Raw genomic sequence first — 22,020 nt, 5'->3', positions numbered from 1 at the left:
GTAGTAGTGGTGGTAGTAGTAGCAGTAGTAGTAGTGGTGGTAGTTGAGGCAATAGTAGCAGTAGTAGTAGTAATAGTAGTAGGAGTAATAGTAGTAGCAGTAATAGTAGCAGTAGTAGGAGTAATAGTAGTAGCAGTAGTATGAGGAGTTGTAGTACCAGTAGTAGAAGTGGTAGCAGTAGTAGTAATGGTAGTAGTAGGAGTAGGAGAAGTAGTAGTAGTCGTTGTAGCAGTAGTAGTAGTAGTAGCAGTAGTGGTAGTGGTGCTAGTAGTAGCAGTAGGAGTAGCAGTAGTAGAGTGGTAGCAGTAGTAGTAGTAGTTGTTGTAGCAGTAGTAGTAGGAGGAGAAGTGGTAGTAGTGGTGGTAGCAGTAGTAGTATTAGTGGTGGTAGTAGTAGCAGTAGTAGTAGTAGGAGAAGTAGTAGTAGTAGTAGGAGTAGTAGCAGTAGTATGATGAGTTGTTGTAGTAGCAGCAGTAGAAGTGGTAGTGGTAGTAATAGTAGTAGCAGTAGGAGTAGTAGTAGTAGTAGTAGTAGTAGTAGTAGTAGTAGTAGTAGTAGTAGTAGTAGTAGTAGTAGTAGTAGTAGAGGTGGTAGTAGTAGTAGTAGTAGAGGTGGTAGTAGTAGTAGTAGTAGAGGTGGTAGTAGTAGGAGTAGGAGAAGTAGTAGTAGTAGTAGTAGTAGTAGTAGTAGTAGTAGAGGTGGTAGTAGTAGTAGCAGTAGTAGTGGTAGTGGTAGTAGTAGCAGTAGTACTAGTAGGAGGAGGATGAGGAGTTGTTGTAGTAGTAGTGGTAGTAGCAGTAGGAGTAGTGGTGGTAGTAGTAGCAGTAGTAGTAGCAGTAGGAGTAGCAGGAGAAGTAGTAGCAGTAGTTATTGTGGTAGCAGTAGTAGTAGTAGTGGTGGTAGCAGTAGTAGTAGTAGTAGTAGCACTAGTACTAATGGTGGTAGTACTAGCAGTAGTAGTAGTGGTGGTAGTAGTAGTAATAGTAGCAATAGTAGTAGGAGGAGTTGTTGTAGGAGCAGTAGTAGTTGTCAAAAGGCAAGCTGATGGTTTGGTTTGAGCCCAGGGTGTGAGAGAAGAGGAGGGAAACGGGGGAGGAGAGAAGGGGGCTGAGGAGGGAAGGAAGACTGGAGGAGGGAAGGGGGACTGAGGAGGGAAGGAAGACTGGAGGAGGAAAGGAAGACTGGAGGAGGGAAGGGGAATTGGAGGACAGAAGGGGAACTGGAGGAGGGAATGGGGACTGGAGGAGGGAAGGGGGACTGAGGAGGGAAGGGGGACTGAGGAGGGAAGGGGGACTGAAGAGGGAAGGAAGACTGGAGGAGAGAAGGGGAACTGGAGGAGGGAAGGGGGACTGGAGGAGGGAAGGGGGACTGGAGGAGGGAAGGGGGACTGAGGAGGGAAGGGGAACTGGAAATGGAAGGGGGACTGGAGGAGGGAAGGAAGACTGGAGGAGGGAAGGGGAACTGGAGGAGGGAAGTGGGACTGGAGGAGGGAAGGGGGACTGAGGAGGGAAGGGGGACTGGAGGAGGGAAGGGGAACTGGAGGAGGGAAGGGGACTAGAGGTGGAAAGGGGCACTGGAGTAGGGAAGGGGGACTGGAGGAGGGAAGAGGGACTGCGGAGGGAATGGGGACTGGAGGAGGGAAGGGGGACTGGAGGAGGGAAGGGGAACTGGAGGAGGGAAGGGGGCCTGGAGGAGGGAAGGGGGCCTGGAGGAGGGAAGGGGGCCTGGAGGAGGGAAGGGGTACTGGAGGAGGGAAGGGGGACTGGAGGAGGGAAGGGGGACTGGAGGAGGGAAGGGGGCCTGGAGGAGGGAAGGGGGACTGGAGGAGGGAAGGGGGACTAGAGGTGGAAAAGGGGACTGAGGAGGGGGTATAGGTAGTTTAGGCTAGCCCTGTGGTTTCCATTGAAGGTGCTATGGGGTGGTGTGGGCAGTAAACGTTAGAATTTTAGCCTCCCTGTTTTTTTATTTTATGATTGGTGCTGCTTTTTTACGGGCCTGGGCCTACAGCTGCTGGTGTGAATAGCTGCCCAAGGTGACTGAATCCTAATAAAGGCCTGGCCAGCTATGAGACTGCCTTTATAGGCCAGTTCATAAGCCTGGCCCACTATTAAACCCTGCCAGGGCCTAGCTGAGGAATTTAGGGCCAGGAAACAAGAGACAATTGGATTTGTGTGTCAGGGGGTGGTGTGTTTTGGAGGCTGGGGCTGGAGAAATTTGGAGGTTGAAGTTTGAGGGGCGACCGGGGCGTGAAAGTTGAAAGAAGTGTTATTAGGGAGGGGTGTGTCTCTTACTGAGAATTTGCAATATTAACTAGCATGTGCGAGGGCCTGGTGTGAGTGGGTATGTGATGCGTATACGCACATGTTGTGTTTTGTGCTCCTGTGCTCCTGTGTGGCTTATGGCTTATGGAATCCATACAATGCATAGATCAGTGCACAATGACCTTATTTAGAACATCAGGAGCATGTGACGTCAGCGGTACGACAATCAGCTTGTATCACTGGGTTTGAACAGGGTTGGCAGAAGTCTGCAGTCTGCAGCAGTGAGACTTCTTTCTAAATTGTGGTCTCTCATCTCCTTACACCTTAGCTACCTTGTCAGGTGTGTGCTAGATTTGTCCTGAGGTTGTGTTAAGTGGATGCCGGTCTCAGTGAGTCAGTCAGTAGGCTGTTTTGGAATGACTGAGGAATCCCTAGCTGCTGCAACAGCCCTGCCCATTCAGCTACCAGTCCTTATCAGAGACTGAGATCTGTCAATCTAATCAATTACGCCTCCACTTATTGTCAGTTATCTGCCTGCTGTTAAACTGTTTGTTTTCTTTACCTCTGTCAATCTGAGCCCCTCCCAGCTCTAAAAGGCACACTAATCTCTGATCTGTGACCTGAGGGCCCTGCTCAGAGGGGGGGGCCTATGGTCTTATGGCCCTCCCACCCCTACAGGAGGGCAGCTCCCGCTCAGCCCAGTCCAAGCTCTTCTTTGTCCTGGCACCCCATTGGTGGAACCAGCTTCCCCCTGAAGCTAGGACAGCAGAGTCCTTGCCCATCTTCTGAAAACATTTGAAACCCTACCTCTTCAAAGTGTATCCAAAAAAATCCCACAGCACCCCCCTCGCACCCCATCCTAAATCAAAATAAATGAAAAGCCTTTAGTGAACTAACAGTGACTCTTTCCTCTCCTACCTCCTACCTCCTACCTCCTACCTCCCACCTCCTACCTCCTACCTCCTACCTCCTACCTCCTAACTCCTACCTCCTACCTCCCACCTCCTACCTCCTACCTGCTACCTCCTACCTCCTACCTCCTACCTCCTACCTCCTACCTCCTACCTCCTACCTCCTACCTCCTACCTGCTACCTCCTACCTCCTACCTCCTACCTCCCACCTGCTACCTCCTACCTCCTACCTGCTACCTCCTACCTCCTACCTGCTACCTCCTCCTACCTCCTACCTCCTACCTCCTACCTCCTACCTCCTACCTCCTACCTGCTCTGAGTTTGCTATCTACTTTATTGAGGAAAAGTGTACTTTCTATGCCAGTGATGTGGTTGTCCCACCTTGCTGTCTTAAGATGAATGCAGAACTGTAAGTCGTTCTGGATAAGAGCATCTGCACCCCCTGACACAGAAACCCTGAATGTAAAATGCCAGTCTTCTCCCCACCAATAGTCAGCCAAAACCTATCGCCTGTCTTTAATTGGTGTGTTCTAACCTTGAAGGCTCGCTAACAACTCTATTCGACTGCAAGCTAAAATGTAATAAAATCAATCAACAAATAAACCTCTTTACTCTTCTCTCTGTAGCGGTGGAGACCCAGAGCACCAGCTCTGACGAGATGGTCCCCAGCTCTCCCTCTCCACCTCCCCCACCACGCATCTACAAACCCTGCTTCGTGTGCCAGGACAAGTCCTCTGGATACCATTACGGAGTCAGCTCATGTGAGGGCTGCAAGGTGAGGAAGCCCCTGCTTCATCTTCATCTTCCTCATCATCATCACTACAAATACACACACAAACCTCAAACTTAACACTGACAAGACACACACACAAAAAAAACTGTGAGACATAAAAGTGAAAGTATAGAAGATCATGATATTGAGACATTACCATAATAATGTAACATAAAGAATCCTGGATGAGGAAATCATAACAGTACAAAACATACTAAATGTTTCTGTTGTGAATTTGAAAAATGGACAGGCATGAAAGATTGAAATAAAGCAGACGGATACGTGACCGTTACAATGTCGTTCATTCTATTCCATTCAACCATATTTCATATTCATTCTCTCTGTTAATTTCTCAGTGTGTGACCGTTACAATGTCACTCCTTATATAGTATTTAATCTGTTCTTTTTTCCCTCTTTTCTCTCTTTTCTCTCTTTTCTCTCTTTTCTCTCTTTTCTCTCTTTTCTCTCTCTCTCTCTCTCTCTCTCTCTCTCTCTCTCTCTCTCTCTCTCTCTCTCTCTCTCTTTCCCTCTTCCTATCGCTCTCTCTCCATCTCTCCTCTCTCCTCTCTCTCTCTCTCTCTCTCTCTCTCTCTCTCTCTCTCTCTCTCTCTCTCTCTCTCTCTCTCTCTCTCTCTCTCTCTCTCTTTCTTTCTCTCTTCCTATCGCTCTCTCTCCATCTCTCCTCTCTCCTCTCTCTCTTTCTCTCTCTCTCTCGCTCGCACACTCTCATTCTCTCTCTCTCTATCTCTATTTCTCCAATCTATCTATATATATATATCTATATATATCTGTTGATGTCTCCAGGGTTTCTTCCGACGCAGTATCCAGAAGAACATGGTGTACACCTGCCACCGAGACAAGAACTGCCAGATCAACAAGGTCACCAGGAACCGCTGCCAGTACTGCCGACTGCAGAAGTGCTTTGAGGTCGGCATGTCCAAGGAAGGTGAGAGACGTAAGAGGAGCTGAGGGATGTGGGATGGGATGAGGGATGTGGGATGGGATGAGAGACGTAAGAGGAGCTGAGGGATGTGGGATGGGGTGAGGGATGTGGGATGGGATGAGAGACGTAAGAGGGGCTGAGGGATGTGGGATGGGATGAGGGATGTGGGATGGGATGAGAGACGTAAGAGGAGCTGAGGGATGTGGGATGGGATGAGGGATGTGGGATGGGATGAGGGATGTGGGATGGGGTGAGAGACGTAAGAGGGGCTGAGGGATGTGGGATGGGATGAGGGATGTGGGATGGGATGAGAGACGTAAGAGGAGCTGAGGGATGTGGGATGGGATAAGGGATGTGGGATGGGATGAGAGACGTAAGAGGAGCTGAGGGATGTGGGATGGGATGAGGGATGTGGGATGGGATGAGGGATGTGGGATGGGATGAGAGATGTAAGAGGGGCTGAGGGATGTGGGATGGGATGAGGGATGTGGGATGGGATGAGAGACGTAAGAGGAGCTGAGGGATGTGGGATGGGATGAGGGATGTGGGATGGGATGAGAGACGTAAGAGGGGCTGAGGGATGTGGGATGGGATGAGGGATGTGGGATGGGATGAGGGATGTGGGATGGGATGAGAGATGTAAGAGGGGTTGAGGGATGTGGGATGGGATGAGGGATGTGGGATGGGATGAGGGATGTGGGATGGGATGAGGGATGTGGGATGGGATGAGAGACGTAAAAGGGGCTGAGGGATGTGGGATGGGATGAGGGATGTGGGATGGGATGAGGGATGTGGGATGGGATGAGAGATGTAAGAGGGGTTGAGGGATGTGGGATGGGATGAGGGATGTGGGATGGGATGAGGGATGTGGGATGGGATGAGGGATGTGGGATGGGATGAGAGACGTAAGAGGGGCTGAGGGATGTGGGATGGGATGAGAGACGTAAGAGGGGCTAAGGGATGTGGGATGGGATGAAGGATGTGGGATGAGATGAGAAATGTAAGAGGGGCTGAGGAATGTGGGATGGGATGAGGGATGTGGGATGGGATGAGAGACGTAAGAGGGGCTGAGGGATGTGGGATGGGATGAGGGATGTGGGATGGGATGAGAGACGTAAGAGGGGCTGAGGGATGTGGGATGGGATGAGGGATGTGGGATGGGATGAGAGACGTGAGAGGGGCTGAGGGATGTGGGATGTGATGAGGGATGTGGGATGGGATGAGGGATGTGGGATGGGATGAGAGACGTAAGAGGGGCTGAGGGATGTGGGATGAGATGAGAGATGTGGGATGGGATGAATTGTAGTGTATATGGAGTTCAGTTCTGATTGCTTGTTTTGATTGTTTGTTTGTAAGATGTGATCTGTAGGCTAAGAGAGCTTCATAAACTGGTTATTCAATTGTGGGGTTGGAATAGTGTGAGACATATTTGGTGGGAATAAAAAAAAGTGTTGAGTCCTCATTCAAAGGCAAGGGGCAGTGTGAATACAAAGAGAACTGAGTTATTCAGCTTTTTCACCCCAGAGTTCACTTTTAAGAGGACTGAGATTGGTTCTTTTAAAGAGGACTATATGTGGAAACACTCTCAGACTTACTATTGCACAAACCTCACAGAACTGTTTTAATTGGTTAATGATGCATAGGCTTACGTGTTTAGGTCATGTTAAAAAATAAATCTGAACGGTAGATCTCGGCTAGCATTTTGACTCAGAAAGTGATCTGGACTCAGAAAAGGTTGGTGACCACTGACCTAAAAGGAAGTATGAGGAGAAACAGCAGGGTAGTGATTTGGAAAGACTGGGCACAGTACCAACCTTATGACTAATCATGTTGCCAAAATGAGTCTGCTTAAGTCCCAAATGGCAACATATTCCCTATATAGTGCACTACTTTTCACCATAGCCCTATGGGCATAGGGTGCCATTTGTGACAGCCTCTGTCTTCCTGTTTCATTAGTCATCTCACTCTCAACACACCCTCACATTGCCAACACCTTCCATGTTTAATTCACACTGTCATCTCAGTGGTGAATGAGTTGGCACCAACTGATACTTCTGTTGTTACAAAGACAGAAGCTGTAGCACTTTCAGCCACACAGGGCTCTACTTTCAGGGATTGTAAGTGATGTGAGTGTAACAGTGTGTGTGAGTGAGTGGCAGGCAGTTTGCCCATGGGACATGTATATAGGTGTAATGTTTGTGTGGGATGTGTGTCAGGACTGAGATCACATTGTCCCTCTGCTATTTCTGGATATCCTGAGAGGAAGGGAAGAATGGGAGAGAGGGAGGGAGGGAGGGAGGGAGGGAGGGAGGGAGGGAGGGAGGGAGGGAGGGAGGGAGGGAGGGAGGGAGGGAGGGAGGGAGGGAGGGAGGGAGGGAGGGAGGGAGGGAGGCCATGCTTACTGGTCAACTCAATGGTTAACTCAAGTTTCAAGTGTCAAAGTTGTTTCGCCGCGTGCACAGGATACAACAGGTGTAAAACAGAACAGTGAAATTCTTATCTTGAGACCTCTTTCCCAACTATTCAATGATAATAATAATAATAATAATATTAATATAAATAATAATAATATAGATAGTATTGATATAGATATTAATAATATAGATAATTATGATAATATAGATGATAATAATATAGATAACAGTACTATAGATAATGATATATTAATATAAATAATAATAATATAGATACAAATCATATAGATAATATAGATAATAATAATATAGATCATAATAATATAGATACAAATGATAAAATAGATAATAATATAGATAATAATAATAATGTAGTTAATAATAATATAGATCATGATAATGGAGATTATATAGATAATAATAATATAGATAATAATAATATAGATAATATAGATAATGAAAATATAGACAATAATAATGATAATATAGATAATAATAGAAAATATAATCAAAAATTTTAATAAAAACCATACAAGAACTACGATGTGAGTTAAAGAAAGAGAATGCAAGTATATAGAGGTATATACAGGTCAGTGTCAGTACATTATTCAATGTGCAGGGGTACTGGAGTGGTTGTATATACAGGTCAGTGTCAGTACATTATTCAATGTGCAGGGGTACTGGAGTGGTTGTATATACAGGTCAGTGTCAGTACATTATTCAATGTGCAGGGTACTGGAGTGGTTGTATATACAGGTCAGTGTCAGTACATTATTCAATGTGCAGGGGGGTACAGGTCTGGTACATTATTCAAGTGGTACTGTATATACAGGTCAGTGTCAGTACATTATTCAATGTGCAGGGGTACTGGAGTGGTTGTATATACAGGTCAGTGTCAGTACATTATTCAACGTCGAGGGTACTGGAGTGGTTGTATATACAGGTCAGTGTCAGTACATTATTCAACGTCGAGGGTACTGGAGTGGTTGTATATACAGGTCAGTGTCAGTACATTATTCAACGTCGAGGGTACTGGAGTGGTTGTATATACAGGTCAGTGTCAGTACATTATTCAACGTCGAGGGTACTGGAGTGGTTGTATATACAGGTCAGTACCAGTACCTTATTCAATGTGCAGGGGTACTGGAGTGGTTGTATATACAGGTCAGTGTCAGTACCTTATTAAATGTGCAGGGGTACTGGAGTGGTTGTATATACAGGTCAGTGTCAGTACCTTATTCAATGTGCAGGGGTATGGAGTGGTTGTATATACAGGTCAGTGTCAGTACCTTATTCAATGTGCAGGGGTACTGGAGTGGTTGTATATACAGGTCAGTGTCAGTACCTTAGTCAATGTGCAGGGGTACTGGAATGGTTGTATATACAGGTCAGTGTCAGTACCTTATTCAATGTGCAGGGGTACTGGAGTGGTTGTATATACAGGTCAGTGTCAGTACCTTAGTCAATGTGCAGGGGTACTGGAATGGTTGTATATACAGGTCAGTGTCAGTACCTTATTAAATGTGCAGGGGTACTGGAGTGGTTGTATATACAGGTCAGTGTCAGTACCTTATTCAATGTGCAGGGGTACTGGAGTGGTTGTATATTCAGGTCAGTACCTTATTCAATGTGCAGGGGTACTGGAGTGGTTGTATATACAGGTCAGTGTCAGTACCTTAGTCAATGTGCAGGGGTACTGGAGTGGTTGTATATACAGGTCAGTGTCAGTACCTTATTCAATGTGCAGGGGTACTGGAAGTATATGGTTGTACCTTAGTTAACAGGGGTACAGTGGTTGTATATACAGGTCAGTACCTTATTCAATGTGCAGGGGTACGGGAGTGGTTGTATATACAGGTCAGTGTCAGTACCTTATTCAATGTTCAGGGGTACTGGAGTGGTTGTATATACAGGTCAGTACCAGTACCTTATTCAATGTGCAGGGGTACTGGAGTGGTTGTATATACAGGTCAGTACCAGTACCTTATTCAATGTGCAGGGGTACTGGAGTGGTTGTATATACAGGTCAGTGTCAGTACCTTATTCAATGTGCAGGGGTACTGGAGTGGTTGTATATACAGGTCAGTGTCAGTACCTTATTCAATGTGCAGGGGTACTGGAGTGGTTGTATATACAGGTCAGTACCAGTACCTTATTCAATGTGCAGGGGTACTGGAGTGGTTGTATATACAGGTCAGTACCAGTACCTTATTCAATGTGCAGGGGTACTGGAGTGGTTGTATATACAGGTCAGTGTCAGTACCTTATTCAATGTGCAGGGGTACTGGAGTGGTTGTATATTCAGGTCAGTACCTTATTCAATGTGCAGGGGTACTGGAGTGGTTGTATATACAGGTCAGTACCAGTACCTTATTCAATGTGCAGGGGTACTGGAGTGGTTGTATATACAGGTCAGTGTCAGTACCTTATTCAATGTGCAGGGGTACTGGAGTGGTTGTATATACAGGTCAGTGTCAGTACCTTATTCAATGTGCAGGGATACTGGAGTGGTTGTATATACAGGTCAGTGTCAGTACCTTATTCAATGTGCAGGGGTACTGGAGTGGTTGTATATACAGGTCAGTGTCAGTACCTTATTCAATGTTCAGGGGTACTGGAGTGGTTGTATATACAGGTCAGTACCAGTACCTTAGTCAATGTGCAGGGGTACTGGAGTGGTTGTATATACAGGTCAGTGTCAGTACCTTAGTCAATGTGCAGGGGTACTGGAGTGGTTGTATATACAGGTCAGTGTCAGTACCTTATTCAATGTTCAGGGGTACTGGAGTGGTTGTATATACAGGTCAGTGTCAGTACCTTATTCAATGTGCAGGGGTACTGGAGTGGTTGTATATACAGGTCAGTGTCAGTACCTTATTCAATGTGCAGGGGTACTGGAGTGGTTGTATATACAGGTCAGTACCTTATTCAATGTGCAGTACCTTACTCAATGTGCAGGGGTACTGGAGTGGTTGTATATACAGGTCAGTGTCAGTACCTTATTCAATGTGCAGGGGTACTGGAGTGGTTGTATATACAGGTCAGTGTCAGTACCTTATTCAATGTGCAGGGGTACTGGAGTGGTTGTATATACAGGTCAGTACCTTATTCAATGTGCAGGGGTACTGGAGTGGTTGTATATACAGGTCAGTGTCAGTACCTTATTCAATGTGCAGGGGTACTGGAGTGGTTGTATATACAGGTCAGTGTCAGTACCTTATTCAATGTGCAGGGGTACTGGAGTGGTTGTATTTACAGGTCAGTGTCAGTACCTTATTCAATGTGCAGGGGTACTGGAGTGGTTGTATATACAGGTCAGTGTCAGTACCTTATTCAATGTGCAGGGGTACTGGAGTGGTTGTATATACAGGTCAGTGTCAGTACCTTATTCAATGTGCAGGGGTATGGAGTGGTTGTATATACAGGTCAGTGTCAGTACCTTACTCAATGTGCAGGGGCACTGGAGTGGTAATATATACAGGTCAGTACCTTATTCAATGTGCAGGGGTACTGGAGTGGTTGTATATACAGGTCAGTGTCAGTACCTTATTCAATGTGCAGGGGTACTGGAGTGGTTGTATTTACAGGTCAGTGTCAGTACCTTATTCAATGTGCAGGGGTACTGGAGTGGTTGAGGTGGTTTGTAAAACAGGGCTGATAAGTGACTGGTAGCAGGAATACCTCAATGCAGAGGGGGAGGAAGAGAATGGGAGATAGTGTCATCACTTTGTTTAATGAAGTACTGTTATAAGCTGTATTGTATACTATGGCTTAATAACTGGTTTGTAACATCACTGAATTGCAGAGCATCAGGGGCTAGGCCTACATATCATGACTGATTCATGTTGTCACTGAGATTCTCATTCACATGTTGTGTGTTCCTCCTCCTCTTCCTCTTCTTCTTCACCTCCTCCCCCCACACACACCTCCCCGCCCCTCAGCGGTGCGTAATGACAGGAACAAGAAGAAGAAAGACGTGAAGGAGGAGTTGGTGTTGCCAGAGAGTTATGAGTTGAGTGGAGAACTGGAGGAGCTGGTCAACAAAGTCAGCAAAGCCCACCAAGACACCTTCCCCTCACTGCTGCAGCTGGGCAAATACCACACCGTGAGAGTCTCACACATCTTTCTGTTCGAACATACGGACACAAATCTGCTATGAACATGTATACTTTCCCAACTCAAAAGGCCAGTTTAGGGTAAATCTTATTTCTCCAATGGTCAGTGTGTGAGAACAGGGGAAAGGTGATGGGTTTGTGTAAAGTAAGACTGTGAGAGCAGGGGTAAGGTGATGGGTTGGTGTAAAGTAAGACTGTGAGAGCATTCTACCTGGTTGGCTGATGTTCAGTCAGTTATATTATTATTCTAGCTGATTGATGTCTAGTCAGACAGCCAGGTCCTCTGTGATACAAGTCAGTATACAACGTCCATCCATGTCTGAGGACGATGGGAGATTACATAGAAACCGTCCACTAGGGGCAACAGTGAGCGCTGTTACCTTCAAGTAGGTTTTGGTTTTGCTAAGGTGTTGTGGACGTGAATGGTGGATGGGCGTAAGCATCTGCCTCTTGTGCATGTTTGAATCCTGCGATAGAAAGTTGTTTTTTAGATTTGAGTTTTAAGCCTATCCTTAACCCTTACCTTACCCCTTCGGAGTTTATACCTAACTTGAAGATTTCAGAGTTCGAAATGTTACGTTTGACAAACATGTACGGACGTCTAATTCTGATGTGAGACTGTGAGAGCTGGCTGAGTAAGAACCCTGTCTTTTAACCCTGTCTGTGTCTCCACCATGCTCATAATATATCTCTCTGTATCTCCTCCGTCCTCCAGAACTCCAGTGCAGAGCAGCGCGTGCAGCTGGACCTGGGGCTGTGGGATAAGTTCAGTGAGCTTTCCACCAAGTGCATCATCAAGATCGTGGAGTTTGCCAAGCGCCTCCCCGGCTTCACCACCCTCACCATCGCTGACCAGATCACCCTCCTCAAATCAGCCTGCCTGGATATCCTGGTACTTACCTGGTTCTTCCCATCCCCTCAACCCCCTCTGTGTTATCAAATAAAGTCTCACCAGTCATAGTTGAGATCTGTCGAAAGGTTCCCATTATATAATAACTGGTACTCAGAAAGCCATGTGTAAATGTAATGATAAGAGGACAGTGCCTCTCAGTGGATAGAGGTGGCATTGCAAGTATAACTTTGCATGGAGGGATAGTTGAATCGCTGAAGATGTTTTATGGACAATAGATGGAGAACAAATCAAATCAAGTTGGTCACATACACATGGTTAGCAGATGTTAATGCGAGTGTAGCGAGTGTAGCGAAATGATTGTAAACATAGCCTACTATATGGATCAGACTTCCTGTGGTATGCACTTCCTGTGGTATGCAGATAATCAATTTTATTTATGGTATACTCCCCCCTCTCTTTCTCTGTCTTCAACCGCCCACCCCCACCTCTCTCTCTCTCTCTCTCTCTCTCTCTCTCTCTCTCTCTCTCTCTCTCTCTCTCTCTCTCTCTCTCTCTCTCTCTCTCTCTCTCTCTCTCTCTCTCTCTCTCTCTCTCTCTCTCTCTCTCTCTCTCTCTCTCTCTCTTTCTAATTCTATCTCTCAATTCAATTTAAGGGCTTTATTGGCATGGGAAACATATGTTTACATTGCCAAAGCAAGTGAAATAGATAATAAACAAAGGTGAAATAATCAATAAAAAATTAACAGTAAACATTACACTCACCAAAGTTCTAAAATAATGAAGACATTTCATATGTGTCTCTCTCTCTCTCACTCCTAGATGTTGAGGATCTGCACCCGCTACACTCCAGAGCAGGACACCATGACCTTCTCAGACGGGCTGACCCTGAACCGGACCCAGATGCACAACGCAGGCTTCGGCCCGCTCACAGACCTGGTGTTTGCCTTTGCTGGCCAGCTGCTGCCTCTGGAGATGGACGACACAGAGACGGGCCTCCTCAGCGCCATCTCCCTCATCTCTGGAGGTACTGCACCCCGAGGGGATTAACACGATTTTACTGCCAGTCAATACAATGTTAAGAGCACATACAGAGCTAAATGTCTGTGAGATGTTAGCCCGGGATAACTTCCTCACTCAGTTACAATAACAGTAGAAATTTGGAGGTAAAATAGTTTAGATACACTATACTTTACACTTCGTCAATTACATCAATCAGCAATTACATAAATCCTACTGTGATGAATGTGTCCTGTTTATCATGTATTGTGTATATAACTCTGTCCTCTCCCCCGTCCATCTCTCAGACCGTATGGACCTGGAAGAGCCCCAGAAGGTGGACAAGTTGCAGGAGCCCCTCCTGGAGGCCCTGAAGATCTACGCACGTCGCAGACGCCCCAACAAACCCCACATGTTCCCGCGCATGCTGATGAAGATCACTGACCTCAGAGGCATCAGCACTAAGGGTCAGTATTAGTACAGTGGATTAGAGTCGAGAATCCTCCATTAGAGCACCTGTAACACTGTCTTGACACACATTGAAGACATGCTAAGACTTGGACCAAACTGTCTTGACACACATTGAAGATTTGCTAAGATTTGAACCAAACTGTCTTGACACACATTGAAGAAATGCTAAGATTTGAACCAAACTGTCTTGACACACATTGAAGAAATGCTAAGATTTGAACCAAACTGTCTTGACACACATTGAAGAAATGCTAAGATTTGAACCAAACTGTCTTGGCACACATTGAAGATTTGCTAAGATTTGAACCAAACTGTCTTGACACACATTGAAGAAATGCTAAGATTTGAACCAAACTGTCTTGACACACATTTGAAGATCTTGCTAAGATTTGACAACATTGAAGAAATGCTAAGATTTGAACCAAACTGTCTTGGCACACAAGATTTGCTAAGATTTGAACCAAACTGTCTTGGCACACATTGAAGATTTGCTAAGATTTGAACCAAATTGTCTTGGCACACATTGAAGATTTGCTAAGATTTTAACCAAATTGTCTTGGCACACATTGAAGATTTGCTAAGATTTGAACCAAATTGTCTTGGCACACATTGAAGATATGCTAAGATTTGAACCAAATTGTCTTGGCACACATTGAAGATTTGCTAAGATTTTAACCAAATTGTCTTGACACACATTGAAGATATGCTAAGATTTGAACCAAATTGTCTTGACACACATTGAAGATATGCTAAGATTTGAACCAAATTGTCTTGACACACATTGAAGATATGCTAAGATTTGAACCAAACTGTATTGAACATCAAGGGTGGGTTGTAGACTTTTTTCTCTCTCTGTATTTTATTATTTTTCTGACAAGACAGTTAGAATAAGATTGGGATACAAGAATTGGAGAAGGTACAGAACGGAAGGGCACAGACAGGAGAGGCAGAGTTTAAAAGGAATCACTTTCCAGATATGATGCCAACGTTTCTCTTTTCTCTTTGTCCTGTCTATCCAGGGGCAGAGAGAGCCATCACTCTGAAGATGGAGATCCCAGGCCCCATGCCTCCTCTGATCAGGGAGATGTTAGAGAACCCAGAAGCATTCGAGGACCAAACAGAGAGCAGTGGAGAGAGCTCCCCACCGCCTGCCCCTCCACCCATTCCACCAGCCTCCTCCAAGCCCCCCACCACCATGAAGACTGAGGCTGAGGACGAGGAGGACAGCTGGGGGACAGAGCCTTCCCCAGAGGAGGAAGATGAGGATGACTATGATGATGGGGAGGAGGAGGATCGGGACAGGGGCTCGGACAGCGAGGGGGAATCCTGGGCTCTGGAGGGTAGCAGCGAAGGGGCTAGGAAGAACCATGCCGGGAGGGCGCAGTGAGGAGGAGAGATATCACAGATATGCAGACTCTACACTCAAACACACACACTAACTGACGTAATCAAACACACACACACAGAACAGGACAGAGCAGGACAGAGCAGAGCAGGACAGGACAGGACAGAACAGCGTAGGACAGGGCAGGACAGAACAGCGTAGGACAGAACAGGGCAGGACAGGACAGGACAGAACAGCGTAGGACAGGGCAGGAAGGAAAGGACAGGGAAGGACAGGACAGAACAGCGTAGGAAAGGGCAGGAAAGGAAAGGACAGGGAAGGATAGGACAGAACAGCATAGGACAGGGCGGGAAAGGAAAGGACAGGGAAAGACAGGACAGAACAGCGTAGGAAAGGGCAGGAAAGGAAAGGACAGGGAAGGACAGGACAGCAGAGCCATATGGGTGCCTGTATAGACACTATAACTCAGGTTCCCTGACTCGCAGGTTCTTGACAAGTGCCATGCAGTGAGACTATAATAAAACGAGAGACGGAGAATCCACATGATGCAACCGTCTGGACTTGTGACTCGTGATATAGAGAAGAGAGAAGATGACAAGAATACTATCTTTGACGAAGCAAATGTCAAATTTTTTACTATCTTCTTGTTTGTATCTATATAGAGGAATGTCCAAACCAGACAGCATGAACTGAACAGTAAATACGGATGCCAAGCAAAGCACACTTCTCAAAAAGAAATACAGAATGAAACCAAACTGAAAATGCTAATTAATTTTTTGGGCTTTTAAAAATGTTTTAATTTTTCTTGTTTTATTTTCTTTATTTTTATTTCAATTTCTGAATAAGTCCCTGCATATCTATATACCATTATATTATTAGTCTTTGTTTGTAATCCTGGTTTTGATTTCTTCAGATTAGGTTTTGTGTTTGAGGAGTTTTCCAGCGGCGATATAGAGAGATTTGGAATTAGAATCAGAACCGGCATACCGCTAGTTGAATCTCCTTTCCAACTGGTGTTTTTTGGGCACTTTTGCTCGCCGTAGATGTCGATAATAATCAACTCAGTAATGTTAACTTGTGTTACAGTGACTCAAGTTGTGATTTGTTGTTATCAGGGGACTGGCATTAATCCATGTGCTTTCTTTCAACACAACAAACTATGCTGCCGATTGGACGTGTGTCTTTGTGCCAAAGTTCGCAACTCATTTTCAGAAACAGAGTCAGTGACCCTAGACACCAACCAGTGCTCAAACACACATCAAATATTCACGCCTAAATTAGACACACAAACAAACACACACATACACACACTAAATCTCGGCTCTATAACAGATGTGCCATATTGGTTCGGGTGCTTAGACAGAGATTGACACTTGTCCATATATGTAGCACTTTGATATCCGGTTTTTAAATCAGGCAACGCTAGCAAAGTAGGTTACAATACAATACAACTTTATTAAATCAGGCAACGCTAGCAAAGTTACAATACAATACAATACAACTTTATTAAATCAGGCAACGCTAGCAAAGTTACAATACAATACAACTTTATTAAATCAGGCAACGCTAGCAAAGTTACAATACAATACAACTTTATTAAATCAGGCAACGCTAGCAAAGTTACAATACAATACAACTTTATTAAATCAGGCAACGCTAGCAAAGTTACAATACAATACAATACAACAATATTAAATCAGGCAATGCTAGCAAAGTTACAATACAATACAATACAACAATATTAAATCAGGCAACGCTAGCAAAGTTACAATACAATACAATACAACAATATTAAATCAGGCAACGCTAGCAAAGTTACAATACAATACAATACAACAATATTAAATCAGGCAACGCTAGCAAAGTTACAATACAATACAACTTTATTGTCCAATATTGACAGTACCGTCACTGCCAATCTTATCTCAACAGAAATCATCAGATGTCTGTCACATTAAATTACTATTTGACGATGTGCACAAGCAGACAATATTGCGTACACAAAAACACACACACACACCCACGGAACCAGGATCTGTTATGGACAACGACATAGAAACAGACTTCTCAGGGCTTCTCTGTAAGGACCAAACCCTAGCATGTTTGCTAGAAACAGGCAATATTTATGTGTGTGTATTTTTGACTCAGTCAATTGGATCTGTCCAGTTAACCCCTATCTCTGTGTACATAGAAGATATATGACTAGTCTACAAATGGCCTGGATGCCAGTCTGTTACCCTTTTCACACTATCATGACAACCTAACCCAAACTGTGCTGACTTCACATTGTCCTTCAGTCCACGGTTCCAACAACTATGGTGAGTGCATAACTAGGCCAGCTCTGTACAGCTCAGTTTGGCTTGGCTTGGCTCGCTAGTGTGAAAAGACCAAACCTGTCTCAGACCAGATTTGGCCTGCAGCATTGTCACTGCTCTGCCATGCCTGACCTGTGCTGCTGGCATCCAAGAAACCAACTGCCTTCTCAACTAAAAGCCATTATATCATCATGTCTTTGTAAGGTTGTATGATATTCTCTCTCAGCGTTTTGTGTTCTCATATTTCATTTCTTCTCAATCGTCTTTGTTGCCAAAATGTCTGTCAATATGTAACCAGCTGGTGATAGTGCAGCTGGCTGGCTACTTACAGTACAGAGGTTTGTATGCAGTCTCTCTGTGAAGCAATATGAACAGGAATGCGACAGCCTCCCAGCAGTAGAGAGAGAGTGACCTACTGTGCAGTACTCTCTGAATGTGGGCCTCTTGACCTGATTTGAGTGTGTGTTAATGCTTTAACATGTCTCCTCTGCCATTGGGTGAATGTTCTCTGTATGTTGCTGTGATGTCATACGGCGAGCGGAGCGGAGCAGAGAAGCGAGGTTTGATGACCTCATCACCGCTCCTCTCTGTCTGCCCTGCCAGGCATTCATGATGCAAACACAACACTGAGGTTATGTTGTTACACAACATGGTTCTGATGCAGGTGTTATTTTCTGTAAAACACGGCCAAGGTATTGTCCAATTTTCTGTTCATACCAACTCATACAAAGAAAAAGCCATATAAATAAATTACTTTTGTGAGATTAACATATTATTTTATTGTGTTACTTTTACTTTTACTGTTTTCATCTGTGTTTATAGTGAATGTTTGAACAATTGGTAGTTTCCTTATATCTCGGAGGGAATAACCATAGAGATCCTATTAAATTACAATACCCATCACAGACCTGGCTGACCATTGTTGACCAACTGCCCTTACCAAAATGGCGAACCTTTTTATACTGTCAGAAGAAGGTTAATGTCCATTCTATTACGGGAATAGCCTCGACTCAGAATGGGAAAATGTTTTGTCTTGTGTCTTGTGTTATGACATGTTACTTCCAACACTGTTATGAATGTGTTTTAAACTACACTTCCGATTATGTATTACCAGGTCATTTTTTTAATGATAGCCCCGCCCCTTCACCAGCAGTGAGCCGTGAGCCCGGGTACAAGACTACTGGGTACAAGACCACTGGGTACAAGACCACTGGGTACAAGACCACTGCTGGGTACAAGATCATTTCAGTGTGATCACATCTCAGCACAGTGAATAACAATAGAGGGCGCTCTTGCACCGTGGCTACACAGGCCAACCAGAGAGTAGTGCCAATGTAGACAAACCCCGCACATAGAATAGGATGAAGCAGACAACTATAGAACAGATGTGGTGCCATTTGGTACACAGACATGGAAGCAGTGGGTATCACAGACAATAAATCTCTGTCTGTGGGTCTTGCTAAACAAGGACATCATATAAGAGGGTGGTGTGCTCCCTTCTCTCTAGCTCTGTGGATCCTATAATTGGAGCACCGGGGGTTAAGGTGTTGACCTTTAATCATCAGAATCATCTAATATAGCAGCAGGGGGGTTAAGGTGTTTACCTTGAATCACCAGAATCATCTAATATAGCAGCAGGGGGTTAAGGTGTTTACCTTTAATCATCAGAATCATCTAATATAGCAGCGGGGGGTTAAGGTGTTTACCTTTAATCATCAGAATCATCTAATATAGCAGCAGGGGGGTTAAGGTGTTTACCTTGAATCATCAGAATCATCTAATATAGCAGCAGGGGGGTTAAGGTGTTTACCTTTAATCATCAGAATCATCTAATATAGCAGCAGGGGGTTAAGGTGTTTACCTTTAATCATCAGAATCATCTAATATAGCAGCGGGGGGTTAAGGTGTTTACCTTGAATCATCAGAATCATCTAATATAGCAGCAGGGGTTAAGGTGTTTACCTTTAATCATCAGAATCATCTAATATAGCAGCGGGGGTTAAGGTGTTTACCTTTAATCATCAGAATCATCTAATATAGCAGCGGGGGGTTAAGGTGTTTACCTTGAATCATCAGAATCATCTAATATAGCAGCAGGGGGTTAAGGTGTTTACCTTTAATCATCAGAATCATCTAATATAGCAGCGGGGGGTTAAGGTGTTTACCTTGAATCATCAGAATCATCTAATATAGCAGCGGGGGGTTAAGGTGTTTACCTTTAATCATCAGAATCATCTAATATGGCAGCAATATAATATCAGAGAAGGTAGAGATACATGCTTCTACACAGTGTCCTTCAAACTACAGTACACTATACGTTTGCTTTTATTAACAGATGCAGTCTAGAGAGGAGAGTGATAAACTGAGAGAGGCAGGGGTTCTATCAATTATATGATTGCTATAATTAACAATAATTAAATACAGATCAATAAAGAGGGACTGGGATTAGAATAAGGTCCATAGCTGTTTTACAAGGAACCACTAAATAGCTGCTTTACAAGGAACCACTAAATTGCCCCATATAGGCAAACCCAGTAACACGTTGGGTTGGAAACCCCCAGGGACAGGGTTTGCACAGGCACCACCTTTCCAATCCTACAACCAGTGATTAGGTCAATTACTGTGCTACCATGCTGCAGACCAGACCAGTAGCATGGTAGCACCAGACCAGACCAGTAGCATGGTAGCACCTGACCAGACCAGTAGCATGGTAGCACCTGACCAGACCAGTAGCATGGTAGCACCAGACCAGTAGCATGGTAGCACCAAACCAGTCCAGTAGCATGGTAGCACCAGACCAGACCAGTAACATGGTAGCACCATACCAAACCAGCAGCATGGTAGCACCAGACCAGACCAGTAGCATGGAATCACTAGACCAGACCAGCAGCATGGTTGCAACAGACCAGCAGCATGGTAGCACTAGACCAGACCAGCAGCAGACCAGCAGTAAGGTAGCACCAGACCAGCAACATGGTAGCACCAGACCAGACCAGTAGCATGGTAGCACCAGACCAGTCCAGTAGCATGGTAGCACCAGACCAGACCAGCAGTATGGTAGCACCAGACCAGACCAGTAACATGGAATCACTAGACCATGCTACCATGCAGCATGACCAGCACCAGACCAGCAGCATGATAGCATCAGACCAGACCAGACATAAGGAACAAAAGCTAGATCAGAGTGTGTGATAAAGAGAGAAAACGTCATGACTTGGGACTGTGTGATGAAACATTTAGGGGCTATAAGGACATCCTGGAGACATATAAGTAGGCAGTAACCCACCTAACAACAAATGTTTCCCTTTAAGAGTCTAATGTTTTCATAGGAATGTGCCATTGATGTGCAAGGACTGTTTCCAAGATACCATTCCCTTAATGTCAAACACAATTTACCCAGAATGTGATTACCATGTTCTCAGAATCTTCAATATTAATGTTCTAGACATGTTTTATTGGAACGTTGCAAGAAAATTCCAGTGTCCAATTTTCTGAAGGTTAGGAGAATATTCCATCAACATCACACCAAACAATCACAGAACACAGACATATTACTCTGTTTTAATGTTATTTCTTGATCACTATGTTAAAAATATGTATTTTCTTGAGTGTACTTTTATTTAACAGAGCTGAGATTTACTTTGAAGTGTAAAGTGTAGCAATGCAGTTGAAATCAGTAATTGATACAGACATGGTTGTGTAGAGTTCCACAGGGATGCTGGTCCATGTTGACTCCAATTATTCCCACAGTTGTGTCAAGTTGGCTGGGTGTCCTTTGGGTGGTGGACTATTCTTGAAACACACAGGAAACTGTTGAGCGTTAAAAATCCAGCAGCGTTGCAGTTCTTTACAAACTCAAACCGGTGTGTCTGGCATCTACTACCATAACCCGTTCAAAGGCACTTAAATATTTCGCCTTGCCCCTTCACCCTCTGATTGGTACACATACATAATCCATGTCTCAATTGTCTCAAGGCTTAAAATGCTTATTTAGGAGAATATAAACTTTTTCAGGACCATGTCTTTCAAAGATCATTTAAAAACATCCAAATAACTTTCCATGCTTGTTCAATGAACCATAAACAATTAATGAACATGCACCTGTGGAACGGTCATTAAGACACTAACAGCTCACAGACGATAGGCAATTAAGGTCAGTTATGAAAACTTAGGACACTAAACAGGCCTTTCTACTGACTGAAAAACACCAAAGGAAAGATGCCCAGGGTCCCTGCTAATCTGCGTGAACATGCCTTAGGCATGCTGCAAGGCATGAGGACTGCAGGTGTGGCCAGGGCAATAAATTGCAATGTCCGTACTGTGATACGCCTAAGACAATGCTACAGGGAGAGAGAATAGACAGCTGATTGTCCGAACATCACACCTGTGGACAGGTACAGGATGGCAACAACAACTGCCTGAGTTACACCAGGAACGCACAATCCCGCCATCAGTGCTCAGACTGTCCACAATAGGCTGAGAGAGACTGGACTGAGGGCTTGTAGGCCTGTTGTAAGGCAGGTCCTCACCAGACATCACCGGCAACAACGTTGTCTATGGAAACACCCACCGTCGCTGGACCAGACAGGACTGGCAAAAAGGGATCTTCACTAACGCTGTGCG

The 22,020-nt window shown here is 44.7% G+C and overlaps 1 protein-coding gene across 3 annotated transcripts in view; it reads left to right on the top strand.

Moving 5' to 3' along the window:
* The window catches only part of LOC124032260 (retinoic acid receptor gamma-A-like), a 123,362-nt gene extending 108,080 nt beyond the window's left edge, over positions 1-15,282 (top strand). For all 3 annotated transcript variants that reach the window (XM_046344519.1, XM_046344518.1, XM_046344520.1), the window contains exons 3-9: positions 3,800-3,948; positions 4,750-4,891; positions 11,244-11,407; positions 12,133-12,309; positions 13,090-13,294; positions 13,575-13,733; positions 14,757-15,282. In XM_046344519.1, coding sequence (XP_046200475.1) covers positions 3,800-3,948; positions 4,750-4,891; positions 11,244-11,407; positions 12,133-12,309; positions 13,090-13,294; positions 13,575-13,733; positions 14,757-15,124 — 1,364 coding nt within the window. In that variant the 3' untranslated portion in view covers positions 15,125-15,282. The remainder of the gene's footprint in view (positions 1-3,799; positions 3,949-4,749; positions 4,892-11,243; positions 11,408-12,132; positions 12,310-13,089; positions 13,295-13,574; positions 13,734-14,756) is intronic.
* Positions 15,283-22,020: the final 6,738 nt, after the last annotated feature.

Source organism: Oncorhynchus gorbuscha, linkage group LG03 (genome assembly GCF_021184085.1).
Source record: "Oncorhynchus gorbuscha isolate QuinsamMale2020 ecotype Even-year linkage group LG03, OgorEven_v1.0, whole genome shotgun sequence".
Lineage (NCBI taxonomy): Eukaryota > Metazoa > Chordata > Actinopteri > Salmoniformes > Salmonidae > Oncorhynchus > Oncorhynchus gorbuscha.
The sequence above is the reverse complement of the archived record's forward strand: the minus strand, read 5'-3'. Positions and strand labels throughout refer to the sequence as shown.